We start from the raw sequence: 23,535 nt of genomic DNA on the forward strand, positions 1-23,535 counted from the left end.
GCATGAGTAGAACAGGAACGCCAATCTTCAGTTCTAGTTTATGTGAAGGGACGCCGGATAATTCTACGGAGTTGAGGAATTCCACATGGTGTCGCGGATCATGAAAGGGGTGGAGGGTCGGCAAACATGGCTGCTCCAGAGCGTTGAAGAGGTAGCCTCCTGGAGTATCGCTAAGGTGAGGCGCAAAGTGGTAAAGTATGTGTAAATGTGATTGTGTGGGGTTAGGGGCTAGGCTGTAGAGGGCAATAGGAAGTTTTGTGATTTGCTATGGTTGAAAGTGTGTGAGATTACAGAGATGGTGATGTGAGTTTGTGTTTTGTGGGGGTCCTGGGAAAAACATATGTACATTACTAGCTGGTACCCGCGACTTCGTCTGCGGTGATTGTAGCAGTGGGTATATACAGGCGCGGGTAAGGTTTTCGTACTGTGTATAAGGGATGGGATATGAAATGTAAGTTTGTATCTTGTTTTTGCTCTAATTCAGAGAATACGTGAGACTTTTGTGTTGGATGTAATTTGTATTAGAGCTGCTATATATACGGTGTTGTGAGAAACTTTACATAGTGACTTTGGGACAGAAGTATTTGAAGTTAACCCTTTCCCGCCAATGGCATTTTTTGATTTTTGTTTTTGACTCCCCTCCTTCTAAACCCCATAACTTTTTTATTTCTCCGCTCCCAGAGTCATATGAGGTCTTAATTTTTGCAGGACAGATTTTTCTTTATGATGCCACCATTATTTATTCTATATAATGTACTGGGAAGCAGGGAAAAAATTCAGAATGGGGTGGATTTGAAGAAAAAATGCATTTCTGCGACTTTCTTATGGGCTTTGGTTTTACGGCGTTCACTGTGCAACCAAAATGACATGTCCCCTGTATTCTGTGTTTTGTTACGATTCCGGGGATACCAAATTTATATGGTTTTATTTACATTTTGACCCCTTCAAAAAAATCCAAAACTGTGTTAAAAAATTATTTTTTGAAAAGTCGCCATATTCCGACCGCCGTAACTTTTTCATACGTGTGTGTACGGGGATGTATAGGGTGTCTTTTTTTGCGGGACCAGGTGTACTTTGTAGTTCTACCATTTTCGGGAAATGTTATTGCTTTGATCAGTTTTTATTCAAATTTTTATCAGAATCAAAACAGTGAAAAAATGGCGATTTGGCACTTTTGACCATTTTTCCCGCTACGGTGTTTACCGAACAGGAAAAATATTTGTCTAGCTTTGTAGAGCGGGCGATTTCGGACGCGGGGATACCTAACATGTATGTGTTTCACAGGTTTTAACTACTTTTATATGTGTTCTACGGAAAGGGGGGTGATTTGAATTTTTAATCCTTTTTATTTATTTTTATTTTTTTACTTTTTTAAAAAAAATTTTTTTTGCATTTATTAGACCGCCTAGGGGTATTGACATGGGTGGGCGGTGTCACGGATTGTCAGAGCGGTGGGGGTTGGCAAACATGGCTGCTCCGGAGCGTTAAAGAGCGCCTCCTGGAGTATCGTTAAGGTGAGGGTGAAAGTGGTAAAGTATATGTATATGAGATTGTGTGGGGTTAGGGGCGAGGCTGCAGAGGGCAATAGGAATTTTGTGGCTTGCTATGGTCTAAAGTGTGTGAGATTGCAGAGATGGTGGTGTGAGTTTGGGTTTTGTGGGGGTCCTGGCACAAACGTATGTGCGCTATTGTGACGAAAAGTAGCCTATTGTTTAATCGGGTGTATTAACTATGTTTGTGGAAAATTTCAGCCAAATCGGTGGAGCGGTTTTTCCGTGATTGAGGAACAAACATCCGAACATGCAAACATCCAAACACACAAACCCACAAACTCACAAACTTTCACATTTATAATATTAATAGGATTGTGATGAAAAGTAGCCTATTTCACAATCCAGTGTGGTAACTATGTTTGTGGAAACTTTCAGCCAAATCAGTGGAGCAGGTTTTGCGTGATTGAGGAACAAACATCCAAACACACAAACCCACAAACAAAATCTCACAAACTTATAATATTAATAGGATCTCTTTCCTGTTTTTCAACACACTTGAAAGTGTAACCAGTCAATACCACATCTATACAGAAGGTGGTGCCTTTAGGTCATGCAATGTCCTACCTGTCTAATCTGGATATACAGTCCTATGAAAAAGTTTGGGCACCCCTATTAATCTTAATCATTTTTAGTTCTAAATATTTTGGTGTTTGCAGCAGCCATTTCAGTTTGATATATCTAATAACTGATGGACACAGTAATATTTCAGGATTGAAATGAGGTTTATTGTACTAACAGAAAATGTGTAATATGCATTAAACCAAAATTTGACCTGTGCAAAAGTATGGGCACCTCAACAGAAAAGTGACATTAATATTTAGTAGATCCTCCTTTTGCAAAGATAACAGCCTCTAGTCGCTTCCTGTAGCTTTTAATCAGTTCCTGGATCCTGGATAAAGGTATTTTGGACAAACAATTCAAGTTCAGTTAAGTTAGATGGTCGCCGAGCATGGACAGCCCGCTTCAAATCATCCCACAGATGTTCAATGATATTCAGGTCTGGGGACTGGGATGGCCATTCCAGAACATTGTAATTGTTCCTCTGCATGAATGCCTGAGGATTTGGAGCGGTGTTTTGGATCATTGTCTTGCTGAAATATCCATCCCCGGCGTAACTTCAACTTCGTCACTGATTCTTGAACATTATTCTCAAGAATCTGCTGATACTGAGTGGAATCCATGCGACCCTCAATGTTAACAAGATTCCCGGTGCCGGCATTGGCCACACAGCCCCAAAGCATGATGGAACCTCCACCAAATTTTACAGTGGGTAGCAAGTGTTTTTCTTGGAATGCTGTTTCTTTTTGGACGCCATGCATAACGCCTTTTTTTATAACCAAACAACTCAATCTTTGTTTCCAAAATGAAGCTGGCTTCTCCAAATGTGCTTTTTCATACCTCAGGCAACTCTATTTGTGGCGTACGTGCAGAAATGGCTTCTTTCTCATCACTCTCCCATACAGCTTCTCCTTGTGCAAAGTGCGCTGTATTGCTGACTGATGCACAGTGACACCATCTGCAGCAAGATGATGCTGCAGCTCTTTGGAGGTGGTCTGTGGATTGTCCTTGACTGTTCTCACCATTCTTCTTCTCTGCCTTTCTGATATTTTTCTTGGCTTGCCACTTCTGGGCTTAACAAGAACTGTCCCTGTGGTCTTCCATTTCCTTACTATGTTCCTCACAGTGGAAACTGACAGGTTAAATCTCTGAGACAACGTTTTGTATCCTTCCCCTGAACAACTATGTTGAACAATCTTTGTTTTCAGATCATTTGAGAGCAGGCTGTCCATGTTCGGCGACCATCAAACTTAACTGAACTTGAATTGTTTTGTAGAAAGAAATGGTCCAAAATACCTTCATCCAGGATCCAGGAACTGATTAAAAGCTACAGGAAGCGACTAGAGGCTGTTATCTTTGCAAAAGGAGGATCTACTAAATATTAATGTCACTTTTCTGTTGAGGTGCCCATATTTTTGCACCGGTCAAATATTGGTTTACTGCATATTGCGCATTTTCTGTTAGTACAATAAACCTCATTTCAATCCTGAAATATTACTGTGTCCATCAGTTATTAGATATATCAAACTGAAATGGCTGTTGCAAACACCAAAATATTTAGAACTAAAAATGATTAAGATTAATAGGGGTGCCCAAACTTTTTCATAGGACTGTATGTGATTCCAAGTCTTTTTGCACCATTTTCAGGATCTTATGCCGGGTATGGCCCAATGTTTTGACTATCAGATTTGTCATTGGAGATTTGTGTTAGTAAAGAAATCCCATTGTGGCAGTTATTTGAGAAACAACAATGGAACAAGCATAGAAAAATGTCATTAGCATTATTTTTGAAGCCTAGAACTTCATTTGCATTTCTTAAGAAATGTTCTCTCAATTTGCATTAGGTCCTGAAGTCATTTTGTATTATCGACCCTATTGTTCCTAAATGTGTCAGTCCATTGAACTTTTTAAAGTTTTTAACTTCAGAAATTGCGAAAAGTAAAATTATTTTTAAGTGCTGCAAAAAAGTGTTGTTTTATTGTTTTTCATTGAGTTTTTGCTGCGAATTTCTCAGCTTTTTTCTTCGTCTATTCAATATATAGGCAAACTGCTCACCATTCCTCAGCTAAAATGAACATGCAGCGATGACAAAATCCTCGTTGCACCAATAGCTCATTTGCATATTAAAAAAACATTAATATATTGACAATGGAGGCAGTGATACACAAGCACTGTTTGATTCAGGTGATACTAACCTATCTATCTGCGGGTCTGAGATGATATTCTGGTTCTGGTAACACTAACCTATCTATCTGCAGGACTGGGGTGATATGCTGGTTCTGGTGACAGTAACCTATCTATCTGCAGGGCTGGGGTGATATTCTGGTTCTGGTGATACTAACCTATCTATCTGCGGGTCTGAGATGATATTCTGGTTCTGGTAACACTAACCTATCTATCTGCAGGACTGGGGTGATATGCTGGTTCTGGTGATACTAACCTATCTATCTGCAGGGCTGGGGTGATATGCTAGTTCTGGTGACACTAACCTATCTATCTGCAGGGCTGGGATGATATGCTGGTTCTGGTGACACTAACCTATCTATCTGTAGGGCTGGGGTGATATGCTGGTTCTGGTGACACTAACCTATCTATCTGGGGGGCTGGGGTGATATTCTGGTTCTGGTGACACTAACCTATCTATCTGCAGGTCTGGGATGATATTCTGGTTCTGGTGACACTAACCTATCTATCTGTAGGGCTGGGGTGATATGCTGGTTCTGGTGACACTAACCTATCTATCTGTAGGGCTGGGGTGATATGCTGGTTCTGGCGACACTAACCTATCTATCTGCAGGTCTGGGATGATATTCTGGTTCTGGTGACACTAACCTATCTATCTGCAGGGCTGGGGTGATATTCTGGTTCTGGTGACACTAACCTATCTATCTGCAGGGCTGGGATGATATTCTGGTTCTGGTGACACTAACCTATCTATGTGCAGGGCTGGGATGATATTCTGGTTCTGGTGACACTAACCTATCTATCTGCAGGGCTGGGGTGATATGTTGTGTTCTGGTGCCAATAACCTATCTATTTACAGGGATGATATGATGGGTGCTGGTAACAGACTACCTTTAATAACAAGAGCATGGTCCACTTGCTCCCCTAATCATTTTGGTTGCCCTTCTCTGCACTCTCTGTAGTTCAGTTATGTCCTTCTATACTGGAGCCCACACTTGTGCACAATAGTCTATGTGTGACTGTATAAGTGATTTACATACAGGCATAACTATTAGAGCCGATCCGAACAGCACGCTCGCATAGAAATGAATGGACGTAGCCGGCACGCGGGGGGTTAAGCGGCCGGCCGCCGTCAAAGCGGAAGTACCAGGTGCATCCATTCATTTCTATGGAACGTGCTGTTCGGATCGGCTGATCCGAACAGTACTCGCTCATCTCTAATAACTATGTTCTTCTCATGAGAATCTAGACCTCTTTTGATGCATCTCATAATTTTATTTGCCTTGGCAGCAGCTGTCTGACACTGTCACTAAAGGTAAACTTAGGGTATGTTCACACAGAGTATTTTGCAACATGATTTTTACGTGGAATCCGCCTCAAAATCTACTTGAAAAACGTTTCCCAATCATTTCGATGGGAGTCTCTCGCTTTTTTTTCCCGCTAACGATTTTTTTCAGCTAGCAGAAAAAAGAAGTGACATGCCATTTCTTCCTGCAGATTCTTTACCAGGTCAATAATAAACATATTAAACAGAAGAGGACATAATACTGACCCCTGTGGCACCCCACTGGTGACTGTGATCCAGTCTGTGTAATTCCCATTAAAGAAATTGTCTGGCCTAAATATATAATTTTAAAATAAGTTAAGGGAGGTAAGGAAAAAGACAAGCATACTCCTCCATATGGTCCTCCTCCTCCATATTCTTAAAGTGAAACTGCTCCCCGACTGTGACATCCTGGATCCCTTCTGCTGAGGCCATTGATTGACCTCAGCAGTCACATGTGGTGGGGACATCCATCGGAAGACAATGGATCGGAAGGAATGGACCTCGCTGGGAGGCATTGGTGTATTGTTAAGGGTGAGGATGATTTTTTTTCATTGCATTTTTTTAAAGGCCCCCAGCCAATTTTCATGTCCATTTCTGCCTGGACAACCCCTTTAAGACTGGTTCCCATCTGCACCAGAGTCCTCGTTGGGGACTCCACCACAGAAACCGCCAAAAATCAGTGGAGATCAAAAGTACTGCACTGAGGATTTTTCTCTCTGCTGATACTCTGTACTCCAGTATTCACATATTGTGAAATAAAAGAATATCCCTGCAATGGAGATATGAATTTTGATGGGGAAAAAAATGACAAAATCAGGTGAGCCTGACCTATCTATGTTACTGGTTCCATATGCTTCACCCTTTAGAGGGTGTTCAAAGACTCAACTAGAACAGACAAAGCTCTTCAAAGTTCAGAATATTTTCTGTCATGCTCAAGAACCTTTTAGTGGTTCATAACTAAGGAATAATGCACAACAGAAGACACGTTCATGGAGATAAACTAAAAGGAGATCTCAAACCCTCCCGAAAATGGAACAAACAAGTTAAAATGTTGTGAAACAGATTGGGGTGCCGGCTTGGGTGCCGTGTGCAGAGCAGACGCTCAGTATTTCTTCTTGTGTTCTATTATTCATCGGCATTTGACAGAACAAAGACAAATGAGTAAATCTGCATTGGATTTTATGAAATGAAACACTAATATTTCTGAGCTTCAGAAGGTAGAACTGGGTCATGAAGATCTTTTTCATTGCTTGAAACCCTTGACAGAGTTCCCTTCCAGCAGAGAATGCACTGAATACCAATGAACGGAAAGTAATCAGTAGGCAGATGAAAGTATTGTGTGAACTGACTCATACTTCAAGTCTACCTGTCACGCAGGTTGGACTGAAATATTACAGCCTAGGCTGGTATATCACACGTAAGCTCCGGTCGAGTGCATGTATACTTCATTTGTATGGTGTCTCAGCAAATGTCTTACAATGGATATATAGACTCATGGCATGGTACTGCATAACCAATATAGAACTTGTACTCCATCATCTGATAGGTGCTGTCACCTTGAGCATGTATATGTTTTGTTTATCCTAATCCGATCAGCTATTCCAAAGATATAAGCCCTTTTAATGTTAATACTATGGAGCAATAATGATATTAGTGGGTATTATTCTTATAAGGTGGCATTGGGGCTTCAGTGTTAGTACATAGGGGCATTGTTAATTTAAGGGGGCAGTAATTATGTAAGAGGGTATCAGGCAGCCAAATATGCATCCTGTATCCTGCCCTCCGGTCCTGCACTGGGGCAGCTGTCACCTTTTATATACAGTCACTGCAGTGCTTCAGTTGAGGTGATGTCACCGCTGCAGCTCCGTATACAAAGAGAGCAGCAAACATAATGGCTGTCCCACTCTCGGACTACTTGGGTTGGGGTTCATTTGGATATATTTGCCTCCTCCCCTTTTTTTTTTTTTCTTAAAAAAAAGTAGATTGTGAGCCCCATATAGGGATCACAATGTACTTTTTTTTTTCATTTAAGCATCTCTTTTGTAGAATGGGAGGAATTCCACGCAAACACAAGAAGAACATACAAGCTCCTTGCAGATGTTGTTCCTGGCGGGATTCGAGCCCAGGGCTCCAGCGCTGCAGTGCTAACCACTGAGCCACCGTGTTGCCCCCCTCCTTCCCATTCTGTCCCCCTAGCTATGCCTCTGATGACAGCCCAATTGCATCTTTCCTAGCCAGAAGTATCAGCAACTGAGCCTGAGGTTCACCGACAGGGGCTTTGTGTTAAGGATCTGATATCTTGATGGGATGTTTCCCTTAAATGGCTACATATTATATTACATAACCTAAATAGACTTAAAGGGAACCTGTCAGGTAGTTTGGAATCACTAGTACCAGCAAGATATTATGTAGCTGGGTCCCATAACTGTTTAAATGGCAGCCACCTGGCTTTGGATGTATAGAAAAAGAAACTATATGAGATGATTCCAGGAGTCTTTTTCATCCCTTCAGTGCATGTGCATTGCACCCGGTGAGGTCAGTACACTTTGCTTCACAGCGCATGCGCCAATGTGGACGTCCAAGCTCTGATGGTGAGTTATAATGTCATATTCTTCACATCCTGGGGACAGGCGGCTATCATTTAAATCGATTTGGTGTATTAAACCCTAGCTGCATGACACAATATGTTCCCTTTAACCCCTTCCTGCTCTGTGATGTATTATTATGTTGTGCCAGTGCTATAGTTAGCGGGTCTGCCCCAGGCCCACTGACTCTGGCCCACCCCAGAGCCGCCATTAATACCCACTTTACTATTTATTAGATCGGTGCAGATACCAATCTAGTTAAAATGTATCCTGTAAATAACTGCCTTATAAACCACAAGCCACTTCAGGACTGCAGTTTACAAGATGCCAAGATCACAAACAGCAGACGTCTGCGTCTGAGCACAGTCGGGCACGATGACTTCATGGCATTGCGCCTCCTGCTCTGGGACACAGATGTCTTATTCATGGACAGGGAGGATGCGGAGACTCCATTCACCAAGGGATCGCTGGTAGGTGAGTATAAGTTTCTTTATTTTTTTTAGCACAGTTTTTGGGTAATTTAATAGTATAAGGGAGTCGTTAGGAGGAGGAATTATTACTATAAGGTAGGATTCATTAGGGAGAATTAGAACGATAGGGCGGGGTCATCTATATAAGGGGCCATAATGAACATAAGGGAGGGGGACTATTTATATAAGGGGTCATTAGGAGCTGGCATCAGCATTGCTTCCAGAACCCAGTACTATCCTTCAGATTTGGAAGATACTTGCCATCCAAGTATTCGGGGGCAAGATTACCCCTTGGATAAAATTGCGGGGTCCGAGGGGTTGCCATGGCAGCCAGGAGACCGAGTAATGGCCTCCTGATTGCCTATTTACATTACACATATGATGGAACCTATGCGCAACGTGCTGCAATACTACTATATATATATATATATATATATATATATATATATATATACAGTCCTATGAAAAAGTTTGGGCACCCCTATTAATCTTAATCATTTTTAGTTCTAAATAGTTTGGTATTTGCAACAGCCATTTCAGTTTGATATATCTAATAACTGATGGACACAGTAATATTTCAGGATTGAAATGAGGTTTATTGTACTAACAGAAAATGCGCAATATGCATTAAACCAAAATTTGACCGGTGCAAAAGTATGGGTACCTCAACAGAAAAGTGACATTAATATTTAGTAGATCCTCCTTTTGCAAAGATAACAGCCTCTAGTCGCTTCCTGTAGCTTTTAATCAGTTCCTGGATCCTGGATAAAGGTATTTTGGACAAACAATTCAAGTTCAGTTAAGTTAGATGGTCGCCGAGCATGGACAGCCCGCTTCAAATCATCCCACAGATGTTCAATGATATTCAGGTCTGGGGACTGGGATGGCCATTCCAGAACATTGTAATTGTTCCTCTGCATGAATGCCTGAGGATTTGGAGCGGTGTTTTGGATCATTGTCTTGCTGAAATATCCATCCCCGGCGTAACTTCAACTTCGTCACTGATTCTTGAACATTATTCTCAAGAATCTGCTGATACTGAGTGGAATCCATGCGACCCTCAACTTTAACAAGATTCCCGATGCCGGCATTGGCCACACAGCCCCAAAGCATGATGGAACCTCCACCAAATTTTACAGTGGGTAGCATGTGTTTTTCTTGGAATGCTGTTTCTTTTTGGACGCCATGCATAACGCCTTTTTTTTTATAACCAAACAACTCAATTTTTGTTTCCAAAATGAAGCTGCCTTGTCCAAATGTGCTTTTTCATACCTCAGGCAACTCTATTTGTGGCGTACGTGCAGAAACGGCTTCTTTCTCATCACTCTCCCATACAGCTTCTATTTGTGCAAAGGGCGCTGTATAGTTGACCGATGCACAGTGACACCATCTGCAGCAAGATGATGCTGCAGCTCTTTGGAGGTGGTCTGTGGATTGTCCTTGACTGTTCTCACCATTCTTCTTCTCTGCCTTTCTGATATTTTTCTTGGCTTGCCACTTCTGGGCTTAACAAGAACTGTCCCTGTGGTCTTCCATTTCCTTACTATGTTCCTCACAGTGGAAACTGACAGGTTAAATCTCTGAGACAACGTTTTGTATCCTTCCCCTGAACAACTATGTTGAACAATCTTTGTTTTCAGATCATTTGAGAGCGGGCTGTCCATGTTCGGCGACCATCAAACTTAACTGAACTTGAATTGTTTTGTAGAAAGAAATGGTCCAAAATACCTTCATCCAGGATCCAGGAACTGATTAAAAGCTACAGGAAGCGACTAGAGGCTGTTATCTTTGCAAAAGGAGGATCTACTAAATATTAATGTCACTTTTCTGTTGAGGTGCCCATATTTTTGCACCGGTCAAATTTTGGTTTGATGCATATTGCGCATTTTCTGTTAGTACAATAAACCTCATTTCAATCCTGAAATATTACTGTGTCCATCAGTTATTAGATATATCAAACTGAAATGGCTGTTGCAAACACCAAAATATTTAGAACTAAAAATGATTAAGATTAATAGGGGTGCCCAAACTTTTTCATAGGACTGTATATACTGTAATCTAATAATGAACGCAGTTCTCTAAGATGGCAACATCTGGGGGAAGTGCTCATCTATATATACAGTAGCGCCTTGCTGCGTATGTGCACCAAATGTATATTGAGCTCAATGAGCCTAATGTATCCATATATTTGCCACAGTGAATGTGTATGCGGTGTGACCTAAATGTCCCCAATCTGGGACCAAATTGCAACATATTGTAAATGACAAATCTCGAGCACATTATGCTGCAATCCTGGAGAATATAGTCAATGGCTATAAATAGGTTTTGTGCTTTGCTTATCTCAGTCATTGCTTTAGACTATGCAGATGAGATAAAACAACAGTATAGAATAATAAAAGAATGTAGAAATGTTCCTCATTGCGGTCCCTGTGCTGAGTTAGGTAAACATTCGAGAAAAAGCAATCTTACACGCCGCTGATCTTCCTGCAGTAGCTGGGGAATAGCTCGGCAGTCAGGAGTATTGTTCTATCACTTGACAAATGATGATTCATGTGCTTGCTTGACCTTGAGTTTTAGGAGAGCCAAACCTTACAGAATATTACGGTAAATAATAACCGGACATCACGCATCTGGGAAGTAATCTATACGTCTTTCTTATCATTGCTTTACATAGTAAAAGGGAGTTTTCTTATATATTTTAGTAATAATGACCTTATATAATTGAAATATAGAACCTCTTACATTCAATGGATTATTAAAGGGAATGTGCCACCTTTTATGACCGCTCCATGACCAGAGTACAGACTATGAGGATAGGATAAGGAGCTTTCCTTCTAGGCAGGAGCTGCCATCTTGAGATTTCTGCAGCTCATGCTCAGCAGAAGCTCAATGAAGCACAATACCTAGACAAGATATCTGGTAAGTGTACGGCTAAGGCCAACGTTGTGGAAAAGGTGCTTTTGTGTTTCAGTTTTTTGAACCAAAGCCAGGAGTGGATTTTACAGAATGTAGGAATATAAACAATTCTTATATATTTCTTATTCCTTCTGTAGCCATTCCTGAGATTTATCTTAAAAAAAAACGCAGCAAAATCTGCAAAAAAAAGGAAGGGCTCACACCAAAGAGAAGACCATATGTGTGTTTTGGATTGCTATTGATGCTGATTCCAAATGCAATAGGTGGCGGCGGCCTGTATTTGGGTTGTGGGACTTTGCTGGGGTGTGATTTACGCTCAATTTGCAGCCTGAGAGTGAGTGAGTGAGTGAGTGAGTGAGTGAGTGAGTGAGTGAGTGAGTGAGTGAATGAATGAGTGAGTGAGTGAGTGGAGTGAATTAACCCCTGACAGCTGCACCTATGTCACATGCTAAAATGGTCTGTACATGACAGGCTGGATCACAGCTAAGAGACCCCTCATAGTCTTACGCACACTGCTTCCAAAAAGTGAGCAGGGATATTGTCCTTCTCCTGACATATGAACTGACTTGGAACTATCCGTCAGTGTAACCAGGGTATTCCATCATCTACTTCTTCTGAGGACAGAGGGAACTGGCTCTCCTGCTAAGGAGGAAGAACAACTTCCCATCTCCACCTAAATAGAATAACCAAAGTCAAAGTTTGTACCATCTGCTCAGCCTCAACCTCAATGGCTCAGTCCAGTTAAAGTGGCATAGAGCAATAACAGTAAGAAAACAGGTTTCAAAGTACAAATTCACACAAAGTAACAATAGACAGGTGTAAACAGGTAAGGTTCTAAACCAGTGTTCCACCAGGATGCTACACAAGTGCTTCCGAACTTCCTACATGGGACACACGTGATGGTTGTGGCTCCAGATAAAGGCTGAATACCGTATCTAACATTGATCAAGGGTCATCAAAGGGTAAACATTAGGGGCAATATGGTAATATCCATTGGTCGATGCATATGGGACGTCAGGGACAGGAAGTCCAACCACATACACTGGTGCTGTTAGACGTCTCACACATTGGTTGGTCTAGTTATTATTTTACATATGTGTAGGATGAGCACATAGATATTCATTATGGGATATGTACGAGAGCAGAAGTGTGGACCATACTATATTATAGAATACTTCTTTGACTTGGTTTTTCAACAACTCCTGTAGAATACATTCAAAACAGCACAAGCCAACACATGTAACAGAATACATTGTATATACAGATGACAGTACCAATAACAAGCAAATTAACCCCTAAACCCCCCAGAGTTGGTACTATTGAAAAGTGACACAGCCATAAGGATGAATGACCTTTTGAACCTCTCACTACCGCGATGTAGCTCAGGGATAGGGAACCTTCGGCTCTCCAGCTGCTGTGAAACTACAACTCCCATCATGCTCCATTCACTTCCATGGGAGTTCCAAGAACAGCAGAGCGAGTATGCATGCTGGGAATTGTAGTTTTGCAACAGCTGGAGAGCCGTACGTTCCCTACCCCTGGTGTAGCTGGATGAATCTTCCAGTGAAGGAGCTTTGTTGTCCTAAGAGGACCTGATGGAGAGGGTGTGATGTTTTTATCTGATTGAAGTCCCCAGTGTCCTCTTGCTGACCTCGTCTTCACAAAGACAGTTATCACCTTCATGGTTTTAACCATGTTCAAGATATGCAACATGCTGAGAAGGACCCAACTACATGCTTATATTCTTTGTTGTCACCATTGGTCAAACATCCAACTGCTTTTGAATCATGTGCTAACTTCTGCCAGAATCACACGCCAATGTCACCCTAAAAGTCAGACGTGTAGACGACTGGCGCAAACACTGTGGCACCACTCACCAGCTTGTCCAAGAAGGTAAATCCTATCCTGACCTTTTGTGGTCTCTAATGGGTGCCATTACCTACAGTGAACATGAACGAGGTTAGTGTGGTAGGCGGATAGTAGCGTATAAACCTTGCCTAGTAGTAAAAAGGGGCCCGTGAAACCAAACGTCTCAAACATAAACGGCCAGCTGAAATGGTCAAATGCCTTCTCAGCGTTAAGACTAAGGAGGATCGCCGACTCTTGCAGTTTGTTCAAGACATCTTTGAGATCTAGTGTTGCCCTCTCCCTGCCTGAATGAGATAAAAGCCAGTTGGTCCTTATGGATCAAGGAAAGCAGTAGGTTGTTTCGAGCCAGAAATTTAGTAAATATCTTAAGGTTTGAATTTAGGAGAGCTATGGGCCTATAGTTAGCACAGTCAGTAGGATCCGTATTCGGCTTGGAAATAAAGGTTATATTGGGAAGTGAAGACGGTATTTAAGATTAAGCAACCCCTACAGAAACAAGTTGTACGAGGCCACCATACTGGGATCCCGTGTGTCCTGATAAGTTTTAATATATATGTATGTGAAGCCATCAGGACCTGCAACTTTACCACCAGGCAAGGTCAAAGTCTCCTGAAATTCCTCAGAAGTAATAAAGAATTCAGGGAAGTCAGTGCTTCAGGGGCGAGCTCAGTAGGGCGGCTAGCACGGAGGTAATCTCGCAGTAGATATGCCTGATGGGGCCATCCGTTGGTAATGAGCTGGGAAGGGTTTATAAGGATTGGAAGTACAAAATAAAACAGATAAAAATAAAAAATAAATATTGGTTTAGTGAAATTGGGTAGAAGTATTATCATTCTAGATCCGTTTTCTGACGTAAATTTTTGCAACTGGTATTTTTGTGCCGCCCATGAAACTCCGTCAGATTTATTATCAATTATGCTACAGCAGCTATTAGGTGCTATAAATTTTGCTCCAGGGACACAGCCTGGTGGAGGGTGCACCCACCATAAATGAGGTGCACCCTCTGCTGGCACAGGGGATATGAAGTCTGCAAATGCCAGTCCTCATAAATCTCCCCATATGTTCTTATCTTATATTTAATGATGAGGATAAACTCTATTATATTAGTAACAGAAGTTGTAATAATGTGCTAATAAATCTGCGTATAAGACAATACTAGAGGTGCAGTTATTACAGTATATCCAGGAGACTTGGCATCAGTTCCCTTTAGACATTTACAGTAGCACGCTACTCATAAAACATGATACATCAATTTTCAGTGGCTCTCACAAATGAGCCTGCGTCTCATACCTCTATCTGAGAGCTGCAAATCAATATGTGTGCAAGTAAAAGCCTTATCTATTACATTAATACGCTCAGATTCTTATTAGAAGTGCTTAGCTGGGCTATATTGGATTTGGATTTGTGGACACAACTACGATGATAGTATGCAGCTCTTATGAATAGTCAGCAAGTACTGAACACATCTACCTATAACAGAAGCCCTGGGATGACATTCTGCTATGACAAGCATTTCTCTGCTTTCTCAGTTTGACATATGATACTGGAATATATATCAGGCCGTTGCCGTTACTTGAGTTTCACCTACTATATTGTTCTGCTTTTTTGAGGCAGAAGAAAATCAACATTTATTTATGTCTTAAAGGGGTTGTCCGGCCCCAAAACAAATTTTCATACTGATGTCCTGTCTACAGGATAGGTCATGAGAATATGATCTGTTGAGGTCCGACACCCAGAAGCCGCACAGATCTGGGTACCGGAAGCTTCTAGTGGACTAGGCATCTGGCATCATCTTCTGGCATTCTGGATTCACTGATGAGGCCTAGCCTCAGTGGTAAAATGGGGCATGCTGAAAGCATGCCTCACATAGCAGCTGAAGCCCAAGCACAGGCCTCAGCGGTGACGTCTGGAACATGTAACGTCAGCTGCAGAGAAGAGGAAGCCGGCAGTGGGGACAGCAAAGCAGTGCAAGGAGGCCCTGTAGAGGTAGGGCAAGGAAAAACAATTCAACTGTGTATAGCACAGCGTCGGATGCCTACTCAAGGCTGAAGACAAGGAGAAGATGCAGGGGGGAGTGCACAGGAGGCACTAAGGGGTGGCGAGCAGTTGATGCTGATGTGCTCGGAGCACAGAGGGAACGCCCCCTCTACTCTCTGAGCATAATTTGCGTATTAGAAGAAACGCTTTTTTACAGAAACAGCGGGGAGCACAAGAGAATGAGAGGTAGGAGTAGAATAACCTTTTTGAAGGCTATTCCATTGTACCATTCCTTCAAAACGTAATGTTTTAACGATAGACTCCCTTTAACTAAGACTTTATGTACACAGCAAAGCCATGAGTGCGGAGCCTGTATGCTGGTGTAAGGAGAGGGACCCTCACATCTCCCCTGTTCCCTTCTGAATGTTTTGTTGTTCCATGTGCTGTGTCTCCACTGTTTCCCCCAATTTGTAGGGTGCATATGTTTGCCCTTTCACATTGTCCTTGCACCTTCCGAAAAAAGGATGTGGTGAGAGAGTATTAGCGCACAGATTGCCAAAGGATGTGCCTTTATGACGAGGCCTGCATAGGACATAAGAAGACCGCTGTTGAAATTTGCCCTGTAGTCTCCCCATGGCTAGCTTACTGGAGGAAGACTTCAGTGTTAGTGTGGGCCCATTCAGAGTTTGATACTGATGTTATAGAGCAAGGTGATAATGCAGAGCATTACTTTCTAGGAAGGGACCAAGGACAAATTTCAGAGAAGAAGAGAGAACATCTGTGTACAAATGTCCCTTAAACATGCTGTAGGGGATCTGCCCAGACTGGCACATTATTCCATATACAGTACTTTGGGAACACCTTCTCCTAACTCCATTGTGGAGAGCTATTGATGTTTACTATATAGTATATGTGATATTCCATATAAATTATCCACAGAACTAACCCTATTGAGATTGGGTATTGACCAGCTTCAACCAAACCAGCAAACGAATGCTTGTCATATATTCTCATGTACTATGTCAGCCTGGAGATCTCTACTGTAACTGAGATGAATAACAGGTTAATTCATATGTATATGAATATACGTTTGCATGTAGTCAACATTAATGTAAACGGTTCCATAAATCTTCTGTGGACTTCTGGAGACTCTCCATTGTAGCTATACCCCTGAGACTATGATAATAGAAACTACTGAGTAAGGCCTCTTGCACACAACCGTGGGCTAGGTCATCGTGATGTCCAAACTACAGAAGGGTTTACATTAGGAATTGTGATAGGCCTGTCTGGAAAGATGCGTCTTTAGTTTGTGCTTGAATCTGTAGAAATTGGGAGTTAATCTGATTGTCCGGGGTAGAGCATTCCAGAGAACTGGTGCAGCTCGGGAGAAGTCTTGTATACGAGCGTGGGAGGCTCTGATAATAGAGGATGTTGGTTTTAGGTTATTGAGTGAGTGGCAAGCACAGCTTGGGCGGTAGGCAGAGATGAGAGAGGAAATGTATGGAGGTGCAGCATTATGGAGAGTCTTGTGGATGAGGGTGATAACTTTATATTGTGTTCTATAATGAATAGGTAGCCAATGTAGCGACTGGCACAGACCGGAGGCATCGCTGTAGCGTCTAGACCAGACCTGGGCAATGTCCGGCCCGCGGGCCACATCCAGCCCTCTAACTGCTTCTATCTGGCCCGCATAGCTAGTGGAAGTTTTTTCAAGGACCTGTGATGATGTCATCACAGCCTATCACCAGGATAGGCTATGACTCATTAGTGGGCGGAGCCACACGGGACTGTGTGCTTGCTGCAAGCTGCTGGCAATGGAGGCTGCTGGATGATAAAGAGAGAAGAGACAGCATGTGTGAGCAAGAGGGGGGGAACTAGGGGCAGATGTAGGGGGGCAGTTAAACTGAATGCACATGGAGAGAGGACATTAAACTACTAGGGGGAAGATGTTCAAGGACCTGTGATGATGTCATCACAGCCTATCACCAGAATAGGCTATGACTTGTTAGTGGGCGGAGCCACATGGAACTGTGTGCTTGATGGAGGAAAACGTTATAATGTGGGGGTGTATAATGTTAGGGTGACTGTAGGAGGATTATACTGTGTGGGGCACAGGGGAAAATGATTGAGAATGGGCGGAGTCAGCGACAAAGTGGGTGGAGCTAAATTTGCCGTGCCACGCATGGCCCTCTAGAACCGTTACAATTTCTCATGTGGCCCCATGGGAAAATTAATTGCCCATCACTGGTCTAGACTGATAGATGAGCCTGGCCGCTGCATTCACAATAAATTGTAGAGGGGAAATCTTTCATTTCATTTGTTTGTGTTCATTCTTTTAGTCATTACTTTTGTATAGGTTTTATATTTTGAAACATTCAATAAAATAATTTAAATAAAAAGGAGGAAATGCAGAAGTAACACAAGGCTCACACCTGCGTTCGGGTTTCCATCTTTCAGATCCACATGGGGATCCAAAAATGGAAGCCCTATCCACTTAAAAAGCGGCTACAAATGAAAACCCACCGACTATAATGGGGTTTGCGCCCAGTTTCTGTGGGTTTTATACTGAAATTGATGGAAAGTATAGTCTGGCTTGCAGGACTTTTCTCTCTGTTGATTTTAAGCAGAATGTGGGATGGAGTCTTGAACACCATTGGGAACCTAGCGTAACAGTGTTAGTACCATATGGCCCTGCTGTGTGCTCTGAGCAGCAGACCTGTATACAGCTGCCTTGAGACTAGTAGGTGGGCAGGAGGCATAGACTTAAATGAACAGCTGATGTGGGAAGGCCAGTGGAGACTGGTATCTCCTTTATTCTGTGAATAGTGGAGGACTAAGGGAGGAGACTGAATACTGACGATGAGGCAAGAGAATGGGCTACAGGCTTTAGAACCCTGTTGGGCTGTCTGTAGCCTGGATACAAGATGAGATACAATTGGACATGGAGGTATACATGTTCTGTTTGGTTCCCCACAGCACTTTTGCAGTTGAACCTGTTGATCTAGAACACTCATAGATTGCTGAAGTTGGTGTCCTAGGTGATCCCATAAATGTTTGAATGGCAAATAAGTCTGGTGACCAGGCAGGCAAGAAGGAAGCATTACAATCTGGTGGAGACTTTCCTGGGAAACCTTTTGCTGTGTGTGGGTGAGCATTATCCAGCTGAAAAATCCCAGCTGGAACCCCTGCCATGAGAGGCAAGACATGTGACCACAGGATGTCCTGCACATATCACTGAGCTCTTAGTGTACCTTGCATCTACTAGTGTTGTATTAGATAACTCTCTAGATCCTCACACCTACAGCTATGGTAATGTGTGACTATGTAGCAGGATTAAAGCACTCGCCACAAGGTATCCATTCTCAAACCATATTAGATCCCAAGCAGAAATTGGATGTGTTGATGGAAGTTGTGTGCTGTGAACAAGCACTCCGGACACTTGCAGGCCGCTCTTAGGGATGGAGGGGGCCGGGGTGCTGCTTGTTCACAGCGCATGCTGAGAGTCATCTACGGACACTGGCAGGCGGGGCTGCCGCAGCCCCAGCCTGCCAGTGTCAAGAGATAACACTCAGCCTGAGCTGTGAACAAGCAGACAGCGAGATCCCTGGGCTGCCACAGAACACCGCTGTCTCCTGCTCTCACGCTCCGCATGGCCCCGCCCACATGCCCGGCCCCGCACACAGACATCTCCTTCCCACAGGCCCGCCCCGCACACAGGCCACCCCGGCCCCGCCCACAAGAAGTGGGTAGTAGATCTTTTGACTTGGTCATGTAATAAAGTAGCTCACATGCAGACAAAGTGTGTGCACCCCTGGTCTAGATGGTGCGCTATTTGCCAAAATGACCATCCTGCTTCTCTCAGTTCAATGATGTGCCCCCTCTCAAAGTCTTGATTGTGTCATGTCTAGCAGTCAAAAATCTCTCACCAAGAGGTACACTACCCAAAAGTAGCCTCTAGGAGTTTTTTAATACATCAGGGGCAGCAATTTTACCCTGTCTTTAAAGAGTCTAATCAGGCCATACTTGTCATGATTTACTTATCTTCAGACATTACTGCATGTCAAGTTTTGCAGCAATACCATTTCTACGTGGGTGAGCTGGATTTTTTTTTTGTCAAAACATCTACTTGTACTGAGATTATGTTATGACCAGGAGGCCATGCTCCAGTGTTGTGCAGAAAATATATGAAATGCAGATTGTTTGCATTTGGGGAGTTGCTTTTCCATGAAAGGTAATGGCGTAGCAATGCTGAGGACCTGTGGAGGTGAAGAGCAATTCTATACCTAGGAGACTGGTGCAGCCCTGCAAGCGGCATTGGCAGGACAGGTTGTATTATAGAGTAACTCATCTGAGACCACCCACAACTGCACTGTAGGACAGGCCTTTAGTCAGTTCAGTACACTCCATCTTGGTAGGACATCTGGCAGTGGTGAGGTCCCTAATCTTGGCTGACAGGATGGATGTACATCAGTTGGGAAAAATGAAAGTTTATTTGCATCTACAATTGCATTTGTTACCACTGAGCAACCACATTGCTCCTGGAAAGCATTCTTACCCTGCTGTATTTTCCCCACACCTGCCTAAAACATTTGCACAGTACTGTATGCAGTTGCACTCTAGTCATGAGGACCAACTAAACTAAACTAACCAATCTATATCGAGACCAATACAATAAACGATGCTTAATAGTTGAGGACCCTATTACAAATTTTGTATGTGTGTTGAGGAGTTTCATGTTGCGCCGTTGGATTTGAATATTGCATGTTTGTAGAGTTTGTTATTTTCCCTATTGCTTATAGGGGTTTTTCAGCCCCAAATGGGCAGGGACAGCCATCATGCAATCCCTGTTCACTACAGCAGCTTCTGGGGTCTGCTGGAACAGCTGATCTGTGTGGGGTATGGGCTTCAAATCCCCACAGATCAGATACTGATGAGGTATCCTGTGGTTAGGTCATCAGTATGAAAAATCCATTTGAGGCTGGAAAACTCCTTTATAGTGGACCTTTCACCTTTGCCAATTCTAGTTCTGAGCATTTGTTAATAGTTGCTGCTCCACTGAATCCAGCACAGTTGGAATGTTCTCTCTAGCTCCCACCATTCCCGAGCTACAAGTGCTGTTAGTTTTGTTGCCTGTTGTGCTATTTAAGCTCTGTAATGTCAGGTGGCTGGTGTCAGGCAGGGGGTGTGGTCCAGAGCTCCAATCAGAGGCAGCCAGTGTCAGGGCTCAGAATCACACCTCTTGTCTGCTCCTGCCTGACTCTGCCCTCCTGACAGTACTGACTCTAAATCAGACAAAACTAACAGCATTGATTGCTCAGGAATGGTGGGGGCTAGAAAAAAAAAACAACAACTGTGTCAGAATCAATGAAGCAGCAGCAATTAAATGATGTAATTTATTGACTTATTGAAGGTGGTGAATGTGGTCCTCTTTAAGTCACAGCAGTCAGTTCTCCATCTACTCAGCTGTCACTTCTGAAGCCTCTTCTGACTGCACTTACATCACAATGCACTGCATACACAGCCTCTGCTTAGCCTGTCCACTTCTACATAGACAGCCTCTGCCTAACCTGTCCACTTCTACATAAACAGCCCTTGCGTAACCTGTCCACTTCTACAGACAGCCCCTGCCTAACCTGCCCACTTCTACATAAACAGCCCTTGCCTCACCTGTCCACTTCTACAGACAGCCCCTGCCTAACCTGTCCACTTCTACAGACAGCCCCTGCCTAACCTGCCCACTTCTACATAAACAGCCCTTGCCTAACCTGTCCACTTCTACAGACAGCCCCTGCCTAACCTGTCCACTTCTACAGACAGCCCTTGCCTAACCTGTTCACTTCTACATATACAGCCCCTGCCTAACCTGCCCACTTCTACATAGACAGTTCCTGCCCACTTGCACATAGACAGCCCCTGCCTGCCCTGTCCTTTTCTACATAGACAGCCCCTGCCTAACTTGACCCCTCCTACACCCAACAGAAGAACGTAAGTTTATGTCTGATGAGTGTTTCATGTAGAAAAAAAAAAAGTGTAATTTTTATTACTGCAAGCTGGTTCCAAGTGTGACCCCAGGACATCCTGTTCCAAGTGATAAATGCAGCCCTGAGTGTAGTCTGCATCATCTATAATCTGATCGTACGGTGTACTGTACGACATCTAGCAATATGGTAAATGTAATTTAGAAATTTGGTCTTAAGACTCCATTAGTCATTTTATGTTATTCACAACTCAAAGGCTTTCCAGAATCTGGATGAACATTTGACAATCTGTTGGTTGCAACGACAGAGGAAAAAACACTTTGATCCTGAGAGTGGGTGTAAAGTAATGACACGCGTCCAAGAAAACCAAACAAACAGAGACCAGGATGAGATTTATCATTTTTAATTGTTTTAAACTAGCTACAAAATGTCAATCACGTCACAAACTGACAGGAGACAGAAGGAATTTAATAGTACATGCTGCAATGATTTTGATATCACAGTTTATCTAGAATTCATTCATTTAGGTTATTGTCTTAATTTAAATCTACTTAAACATCTCAGCGATTTGGAGTGCATAGCTCTAGGTAAGCAACGAAACCTTGGAAAGAAAAGAAAATCCACGTGGGGGTTAAAGTGGCTAAACAAGACCCAGCCTTATAAAAATTACATATCTTTGTACCATTTTAGACTGTAGTCATTTCCTCCAAAAGAGGATCCTCATAAACAGTACCCAAACCCTATATTACAACCTCATATGTATATATATTTTTTTTTTTTTTGTATTTTATATATCGCCAGCAAAAAATCTACATTTTTTTCCTTGCTGGATAGGTGTGCCAAGTCTGTCCTTTAGAAATAAAAAAAAAAGCATGATCATGATTAAATAGAACAATATATCGACAGAAAAAAGTGGCACTACTGCAAACTTGCTGGTATAACATAGTCCCAACAGTGTCCAAATACTCAGCATGCTTTTATTGAATGTGCTACTGCCACGGGAAAGGTCTTTGTATGTAGGCATCTAAAATGTCTATTTATCTTCATGCATAAATGCATAACTCACATCACTTGTTAGTGCAATGCTTATTATAGTAATATAGTTTCACGTTCTAATCATGAAATTATAACAGATGGAAGCAAACATTGAACCCAGGACAGTCCCACAGCTGACACCAAAAAAGGATATAGGCAGTAGCTCTGTGGAATGTCACAGATTTACGAGAACAATACTGTATAGAGTAAGGATAACAGCACGTTAAACATTCCTACACTGTTGTCATTCAGCAAACATCGTAAAAAAAATGATAAAAACCAAAAAAAAAAAAAATTAAATAAACCGTATAGTGAGCCAGCGTAGATCACTATATACAACCTTTGGAAAGGAATATACTTAGAAAAAAAAATCATAATTACAAGTATTTTTTTTTTTGGAAAGCTGACATACTACACAGGACGACATTTACAATAGGGTAGAAGGAAGGGTGATATGTGCATGTGTGCAAACCTAGTATGTAAATACCATGATAAAAGCATGAAAGTACTGTCTTAGCAGGACAGTTTGGAGCAGAAAATAAAGGTTTGTGCCCTCTAGCCACTGCCGAGCATCTTTGTGGCACGTGTGTTGGCCTCGTCGATCCTGGCTTTGTTGGAGTCGGCCTGGGAAAAAGCAAAGGAAAACGGTGTAAATATATGGCAATAGCTACATAGTAAAAATCTGGTGTGTAAAGTCAACAATCCACGTAAAGTTCCAAATGCCAATTGTAATATTATTATTATTATTATTTTTTTTTTTAATGTAGATTGTGAGCCCCATATATATGTCTTTGTAGAATAAGAGGAAATCCACGCAAGCACGGGGGGAGAGCATACAGGCTCCTGGCGGGATTCGAGCCCAGGACTCCAGCGCTGCAAGGCTGCAGTGCTAACCACTGAGCCACAGTCTTGCCCCCCAATTGTAACATTATGTACATGCATGGTGAAGCAGAAAGAGAGAGGCAAGACTGAGCATGTGTGTCCACCTTGGTGTTTACTAAGGTGGACGCAGTAAAAGGTATTCATAGAAACAGCAGGTGGTGCTAATCTAACAATATTTCTTGAATATCCTTGGATATAAGC

The 23,535-nt window shown here is 42.5% G+C and overlaps 1 protein-coding gene and 1 long non-coding RNA gene across 3 annotated transcripts in view; both read right to left on the reverse strand.

Moving 5' to 3' along the window:
- Positions 1-20,963: 20,963 nt before the first annotated feature.
- Positions 20,964-21,454, reverse strand: LOC142196584 (uncharacterized). Its single transcript, XR_012715266.1, has 3 exons — positions 21,396-21,454; positions 21,147-21,204; positions 20,964-21,016 (listed from the first exon to the last, which is right to left on the reverse strand). It is a non-coding gene; the product is annotated as an uncharacterized LOC142196584 (long non-coding RNA).
- A 352-nt stretch (positions 21,455-21,806) lies between these two features.
- SNAP25 (synaptosome associated protein 25) overlaps positions 21,807-23,535 on the reverse strand; it is a 79,450-nt gene continuing 77,721 nt past the window's right edge. For both annotated transcript variants that reach the window (XM_075267445.1, XM_075267447.1), the window contains exon 8: positions 21,807-23,076. In XM_075267445.1, the coding sequence (XP_075123546.1) occupies positions 23,008-23,076 (69 nt within the window). In that variant the 3' untranslated portion in view covers positions 21,807-23,007. The remainder of the gene's footprint in view (positions 23,077-23,535) is intronic.

This window comes from Leptodactylus fuscus, chromosome 3 (genome assembly GCF_031893055.1).
Source record: "Leptodactylus fuscus isolate aLepFus1 chromosome 3, aLepFus1.hap2, whole genome shotgun sequence".
Classification (NCBI taxonomy): Eukaryota; Metazoa; Chordata; class Amphibia; order Anura; family Leptodactylidae; genus Leptodactylus; species Leptodactylus fuscus.